The sequence below is a fragment of the Pistacia vera genome, unplaced genomic scaffold, assembly GCF_008641045.1.
Source record: "Pistacia vera cultivar Batoury unplaced genomic scaffold, PisVer_v2 Contig667, whole genome shotgun sequence".
NCBI classification, from domain to species: Eukaryota; Viridiplantae; Streptophyta; class Magnoliopsida; order Sapindales; family Anacardiaceae; genus Pistacia; species Pistacia vera.
This window is the reverse complement of record NW_022196520.1, coordinates 283,275-291,269: the sequence shown is the minus strand read 5'-3', so window position 1 is coordinate 291,269 and position 7,995 is coordinate 283,275. Positions and strand designations below refer to the sequence as shown.

Sequence of the window (7,995 nt, the reverse complement as noted above, 5' to 3'; positions counted from 1 at the left end):
TTTTTTTTTTTTTTTAAATTGGTTTCATTTTTGTTGCTCAAGCAGAGAATGAAATAGTGCAAATGTTCCGGCTACCTAGTTCGGATAATGAAATGCAAAACTTGCCTATGAAACCGAAATTCTCGAGGAAGGATCCTTCGGTTAGAAAATTGGATGAGAGGTTCATTAGGATTTTGAAAATATTCAAGTGGGGTCCTGATGCTGAAAAAGCTTTAGAAGTGCTTAAGTTAAAAGTAGATCATCGTTTGGTGCGGCAAGTGCTTAATGTAGATGTTGAGATCAATGTTAAAATTCAGTTTTTCAAGTGGGCGGGCAAGAGAAGAAACTTTGAGCATGACACTACCACCTACATGGCTTTAATCCATTGTTTGGATGAAGTTGGGATGTTTGGGGAAATGTGGAAGACAGTTCAAGAAATGGTGAGGAGTACATGTGTCATTGGTCCATCTGAGCTGTCTGAAATTGTGAGAATCTTGGGCAGGGCTAAGATGGTGAACAAGGCACTCTCTATCTTTTACCAGATCAAGGGTCGCAAGTGCAAACCGTCAGCGAGCACTTACAATTCTATGATCTTGATGTTGATGCAGGAAGGTCATCATGAGAAAATTCATGAGCTCTATAATGAGATGTGCAATGAGGGGAACTGTTTTCCAGACACGGTAACATACAGTGCACTTATATCGGCATTTGGGAAATTAGGTCGTGATGATTCTGCTATCAGGTTGTTTGATGAGATGAAGGAGATCGGCTTACAGCCCACTGCAAAGATTTATACAACCTTGTTGGGTATATATTTCAAGTTGGGTAAGGTTGAGAAAGCTTTAAGTCTAGTCCAGGAGATGAAAGCGAAGGGTTGCCGCCTTACTGTCTATACTTACACAGAATGGATAAAGGGACTTGGTAGAGCTGGGAGAGTCGAAGATGCCTATAGTACTTTCATGAAAATGCTGAAAGAAGGCTGTAAGCCAGATGTTGTGCTCATAAACAATTTGATTAACATTTTGGGCAAAGCAGGTCGTTTGGATGATGCTCTTAAACTCTTCAATGAAATGGATTCTTTGTTGTGTACGCCGAATGTAGTGACTTATAACACTGTAATTAAAGCTTTATTTGAATCTAAAGCTCCAGCTTCCGAGGCCTCTTCATGGTTTGAGAAGATGAAGGCAAAGGGTGTTGTTCCTAGCTCATTTACTTACTCAATTCTTATTGATGGTTTTTGCAAAACAAACAGAGTTGAGAAAGCTTTGATGCTCCTTGAAGAGATGGATGAAAAGGGGTTTCCTCCTTGTCCAGCTGCCTATTGCAGCCTGATCAACAGTCTTGGAAAGGCAAAAAGGTATGAAGCTGCGAATGAGTTATTTCAGGAACTGAAGGAGAACTGTGGACGTTCAAGTGCTAGGGTATATGCTGTCATGATCAAGCATTTTGGAAAATGTGGCCGCCTTAGTGAGGCCGTAGATCTTTTTAATGAAATGAAGAAACTTAGATGCAATCCAGATGTTTATACTTATAATGCACTCATGTCCGGAATGGTAAGGGCTGGCATGATAGATGAAGCTTATTCCTTGCTTGGAACCATGGAAGAAAAAGGTTGCCTTCCAGACTTAAACTCACATAATATAATTCTAAATGGCTTAGCTAGGACAGGTGGTCCAAAGCGGGCTATGGAAATGTTTGCAAAGATGCAGCACTCTAAAATTAAGCCAGATGCAGTTTCTTACAATACTATTCTTGGCTGTCTTAGCCGAGCTGGTATGTTTGAGGAGGCTGCAAGGCTTATGAGAGAGATGAATGCAAAGGGTTTTGAATATGACCAAATCACTTATTCATCAATACTTGAGGCGGTAGGTAAGGTTGATGAAGATCTTAAATGAGTTGGAATATATATCCTGTATTTGTCATTCTATTTGCCACAAACAGTGGAATTTTATGGTTTATGAATGTCTTGGATGGACCCTTACAGCAGCATGCTAGGCTGGTAATATTCTGGATGCATAATCTTTCTGTTATCTGGGTGAGATGGGAAGGGGATTGTGATTGCTGGAGTAGTTTCAGAAGTGTGGAAGTTGGATCTTAGAATTAACCAGAAGTTCATAAGCAGCTTTGAAATGCTTTTAAATCAAAATGATTTGATAATGTCCCCTTGGGAAGAACTGTGGATGCTAGATAGGCAGAGTACGGTTTAGAACTCATTTGATACAGGTAGAAGCATTCTTCTGATGTAACTCGTAGGCGAAAGAAAATGGTGTAAATACAGTCTGAACATTCTGTTCCATGTGATTGCCGCATACACAGTATTTTCATGAAACAAGTAAAACCATGTTTGCATATTGGTCAGAAGTTGTCTTACATAGTAACACAATTATCTGCAACTGAGTGTATACATAATTGCCAAAATCAGGGCCATCTGTCTTTGCTTCATTTGACTCCAGATATTCTTGGGAGATCCTCAGATATCAAGCTCGATAATGGTTGATGTCTGAGCCAAATGCGTGTGACCATTGATAATGGTTGATGTCTGAACCAAACGCGTGTGACCATAACCTAGAGGGGAAGCTAACATAACATGTTAAAGTATTTAATTGGAAGAATTATTGTTAAATGGAGAGGGAGGACCTTTCCACAAAGAAGTTGCTGAAGACTCCACTAGAATGCTCTCTGCGGATTTCGGAAAGAATTGCTCTATGGCCTCAACATCTTCATTGCCTCATGGGATGAGTTTGGTAAATTTGCAAACTGATTTAAGTGAATGCTAAAAAACACTGATTTTACTTGGAGATATTAGAAAAGCATGTTTAGATGCTCAGGTACCATTTCTTTATTGGAATGTGTGTATGAAAAGTTAAACGAAAAATATTTTTCTGCTTCATTGATTCCACAGCTGTAATGATTTTCGTGATTATACCAGAGGAATGAAACGTATCATTTGATATATACAAGCTTGAAAAGGGCATCTTGTTTTGTTTCTCTATCACATGCTTACCTCTTGAATCCATTTTTAGTCGTTTAAATTGTAATTGAAAATTAAACTGCATATCGGGTGCAAAAACCAGGGAGATATTCGCAACATCTCTAAACATTTCTTACCCAATAAAGATTGGCTCACTTCCAATCTTACAAATTTTCTTGGACAATCTTGACCTGACACTTATAATTGGAGCGAACGGGATCAACTGTAAATTGATCAATGCGAGTTACCATGTTGAGATTGTGAGATTAGATTTTCGACATAGTATTGTCTTATATGTCAACTACTGTTCTATCACATGGGTCCAAAGCTACATAATCCAAAAGCTATCTGACTCTTAGCTACTTGTCATGGACAGGGAGTTCAGGTTATTGTAGGATTTTCTTCCCCTCATGGATTTTTCTATTTACATGACAAAAATAATAAATTTATCATTCAGTTCAGGAAAACAGGGAAAAACAAAATCTGAAATTATTTGTCTTTAGGTGTGAACTTGACAGAAAGAATTGTCTTCTTGCAGCATCCTATGAACCAGATATCATGGAATATTTAAATCCTTGATTAGAACAGAAGGTGAGACTGAGATTTGGAGGAAAGAAACAAAGTGGAGTTATGGGATTATTTACTGAAGAAACATTCAAAATAACAGCAGGAGATGACATTAATAGAAACTTCATAATTTCCAGCTTCGTTGCATGCTACAACAAACAAAAGAAAATAGATTAATGGCAAAACAATGGATACATATCAACTAGAAGCATCGTGTGAAAGAGGAAACAATGACAGCAATGATATTTCTTCAAGTATATCTGATACAACATTCCAGCATTATTATTGTCTCACAATTTAAAGCAGAACTGGGCAAAAGGCCCCAACATTTTACAACAGCAGCTAGCATTAATTAGCACTACAGATAGGTAACCAGTTCTAGACGCATTACCCACTGGCATTCTCAGCAGAGACATCATTTTCATCATCCACACCTCGCCGTATTTTTGCAATCTCAGCTTGTGCTCTCTCCATAATCTGCCTCTTCTGCATTTCCAAGTCCCTATGGAAATCCATCCTCATCTTTTCTAGTTCTAGCATTTGTCGCCTCTTACTATTCTCAATCTTCTCATATATATCACTAAATTTATGAATAGAATCCGCAAGCAATCTAAACGAACACCTCTCATTAGATTCCCTCCCAGTTCTCCTTTTCTTGGGAGGAAGTCCATCTGAATCCTCATCCTCGCCGTTAGTAGATTCTGAATTAACAGGACTATCTCTCATCTCATCCGAACCATTAGCACGGTTCAAATACACCTTGGGGTTCATAAAAACATACTCTCCTGAGTCCAACCCACAAGAGAGTCCACCTTGCTGCTGAGGCGAAGACATTAACATATCCATTTTCTTGAAATAAACCCATTTGCTACTGGTGTCACCTGTCTCTGTCATCCTAAGCTTCTCCTTCTTATATTTTTTCTTCAACGTATCCAAACGATTCCTACATTGAGTGTCTGTCCTTTCAATCTTTGACACCTCTGATACCTTATCTGCAACTTCTTGCCATTCTTCAGATCGGAGACTCTTCCTCCCACGCTGCAGAAACCGGTCACCCCAAGCATCCAATAAAACAAAAGTCTCCTGCTCATTCCAATCTGTTAGTGAATTCCGCCCTCCAGTTGATGGCCTCGATACAGAAGGAGTCACAACAGGAGCTGGCACTCGAGGAGCAAATTCATAACTTGAAACCAAACTCTTCAACTTTCTCTTTTTTGGGTGCCTTTCTAAATCATCAACATCATCTGGCTTCCAAGTCAAAAGCTTTTGCTTACCACCATCTTCATCTGCATTATACTCATCATCATTCTCATGATCATCAATGTCCTCGTCATCATTGTCATATTCATCTACGTCTTTTCCCCCATACTGAACAATGCCATTGTTTTGATTATTGTTTCCTTCTTCCTCTCCTAATTCAATTTCATCTTCTTCATCATCCACATCGTCCTCATCCTCGTCATCGACATATTGATTGTCAACTTCCCCCGAATACGGCACACCCCGAACAGGGAGCTTTTGGCGACGTGATGAACCATAACCCTGCTGCTGACTGGCACCATAGGGGTTTGGCGGATACCTTGCATCATCCTCAGTGTCATCCATTTTAAGCAAAACTTGGGTTCAACCAAAGAAAGAAAATGAAAAATGTATGAAACTAGAACACTTTCCTATTTTGAAACACACTTCACGAAGCAAAAAAATGAAACCCCAAAAAGGTATTACAAATCCAAAACATAACCACTATTTCCAATTCACCAATATCTTCATTTACATTGAATCAAATCATACCCAACATTCTTCCTACCGAAAGTACTCTAATTTCTAACTTCAATAACTAATAACCACTATTATTGGTAGAATAAATAAACACCAAAATCAACAAAAACCCATGAACCTCTATTAATGAGATACATTCCAGATCACCAAACTTTCCTTTTTAATATAATCAAACACCAAAAGCAACAAAATCCATCAATCTTCGCGTTAAGAAAAACCTAATTGATTTTGATTTAGAATATAAATAATTTCCATTTGTTTACAATAATCAAATAAACAAGAAAAAAGAATCTAGGACGCAAAATTTCCTTGACCTCAAGATTCAACCCCTTTCTCCACATATTCTAACCACAGTAATAATCATTAAAACAAACTAAGAAATTAACGATAAACTCAATATCCTAAAAAGAAAAACACCCAAGTTAAAAATCAGATTCTAAATTCAAAGAAAAACAAAACCCACAAATTCTTACCTCAAAACTTGCTCAAATTTTGAAACTTTTTCGTCAATACAAACCCTAATTCAAGTTTCTCTGAAAATTTAGGGGAAAAAGAAAAAACAAAACCCTAGCTCAAAAATTTGTGAGAATATGGAAACAATTGTGGAATAAAATAGAAAAATTATTAGATTGTTGAGCGCGTGTAAAAGTACATTTTGGTCTAAAAGTGATTGCTGCTAATGTACGCCAGGGGTACCATGTGGGTAAGGAATTACTGGGTTCTAATGGGCTCTGAATTGGACAATTTGGGCTTGACCTTGGGCCTTGTCTTTGGATCAAAAGTGAATAATTGAAGTTATTGGCTTATTGCAATCTAACAATTCAAAAAATATATTTATTTATTTATTTATTACATGATAATATTTAGTCAAGCTAAAATAATTACGAGGGATTAAATAATTGATAATTCAGTGGCTTAAAAAAAATCGTTTGAATTAATTTATATTTTCAAATATGGTAAGATATACCAATACACAAAAAAATTTAAATATAAAATCTTATCTATATTATTTATCGCATCAATTTATATAAAATTAAATGATTACATGATTTTTTTTTTTTTTCTATTCTATATATTTGCCTTTATTGTTTTATCGAAATCAATCCATTTAAGTCACCTTAAATATTGCTTAGTAATTTGTGTTAGTGAATAGATGGAACATTCAAAATGTATTAGCCCTTGATTTTTAACTATTTTGAATCATTTTTCTGTTATCCTATTTGGATTAAAAAAACAGAATATGTGTTTGTTTATTTATTGGGATTATTATTTTGAAAATTAATCCAAATTAAATAACTGTTTTTTTTGTCTGAAAATGAAAAGAGGGGACTTGTTTTTGGTTACCCTATCCAATTCAATTCAAAACATTTTTCTAACTTTGTTCAATTAAAAACAATTACATTTCACTCATTTTAATCTAAAAGTTAATCCACCCAAGACCACTATCGCTTGCCAGCAACCACACCATCGTTGTGGTCGAAACGACTCATAATCAGTCAGATTTGGCTATTGACGACCAGATTTTGGTTAGATCTAACTGTTAATGACTAGATCTATTTGGTTGTTGACGACGATTACATCCATGGTAGATTTGGCCGAAAACAGCTATAACACCGGTCGTGCACCATTCCGATGATTGTCGGTTGTCCTTTTAGTGGTGGTGGCTGACGACCGGCTGTCTTGTTAGATGGCTATGGTGCTTTAATTAATTCTTAAACTTTTATGGAGGGAGTGTTTAGCTAAATTAACAAATGTAATAGGTTAAAAAATAATCTAAATATTTTAAGAAAAATGTTTTAAAAAATGTATCAAATAACTATTCAACATGTTATGAAACTTTAATATAATTTTAAGATATTATACTAAACACATTTTTAGAATCATATATTATTTGATTTAATCCGACTTCAACTAAAGTTAAATCACTTTTTCATAATAATATTTTTCAAATAATTTACCAAAGCAGCCCAATTTATGTTGTATTGTCGTTTCAAGGTAACCTTTTACAATTAATAATTTATTTCTTTTAAAATTAAAAGAAACACATTTTTTAGTGCTTCCGTATAATCAACCTTTTTTTATTTATCTGTTTATTATAATAATTTCTATATTCCAAGTGATACGTGCGACTCATCAAGATTAATCCCAAATAGGAAAAAATAAATAAATAAATAATTTAAAAAAAATGTGAATCGCATGAAATGAAATAAATTTAATATCATTTAAAATTGTTTTTTGAAAAAAAAAAAAAAAAACAAAAAAACAGCCCACAGAAATCTAGAAAGGCTTAACTCAAACACAGAGCACAACACAAACTCCTCTTCAATGCGTCCCCCAACAAACAAAACCGCTTCTGTTCACTGACACACATCCTGACACGTGTGGTTGGGTCCCACCAAAGGTCCCCAAGTTTCCGCGTTAGTACCTGGACTATTTTCCAGAGCATCTCCCCCTTCCCGTCGACGTTGGATATTAACACAGAGGATGGCCACGCAGAAGCCCAACACGTGTGGTACCTTATTTTATTCCAAATTTTAAATTATATTGATTTAGTTAAAAGAAAAAAAGTAAAACAAAACCAACTGCCTTTCACCTGAAAAGACGACAAACAAAAAAAACTGTTTAAATGAAAAGGAACTGTGCTCTGTGAGAATCATTTCCTCAGAGAGCAAGTGTGGGGTCCTCCATCATGTGGGGTC

The 7,995-nt window shown here is 35.9% G+C and overlaps 2 protein-coding genes across 2 annotated transcripts; one reads left to right on the top strand and one right to left on the bottom strand.

The window, feature by feature from the left end:
• Window positions 1–45: 45 nt before the first annotated feature.
• Window positions 46–2,904, top strand: LOC116112758 (pentatricopeptide repeat-containing protein At3g16010-like; the record flags this gene model as incomplete). The annotated part of the gene is made up of 1 exon (XM_031398876.1): window positions 46–2,904. A coding segment is annotated over one exon (1,829 nt), but the record flags the coding sequence as incomplete, so codon positions are not given.
• Window positions 2,905–3,630: 726 nt separating this feature from the next.
• Window positions 3,631–5,897, bottom strand: LOC116112761 (trihelix transcription factor ASIL1-like). Its single transcript, XM_031398880.1, has 2 exons — window positions 5,770–5,897; window positions 3,631–5,133 (listed from the first exon to the last, which is right to left on the bottom strand). Exon 2 carries the CDS (start codon window positions 5,120–5,122, stop codon window positions 3,905–3,907), a length of 1,218 nt encoding a protein of 405 aa, XP_031254740.1. The 5' UTR covers window positions 5,123–5,133; window positions 5,770–5,897; the 3' UTR covers window positions 3,631–3,904.
• Between the last annotated feature and the right edge of the window lie 2,098 nt (window positions 5,898–7,995).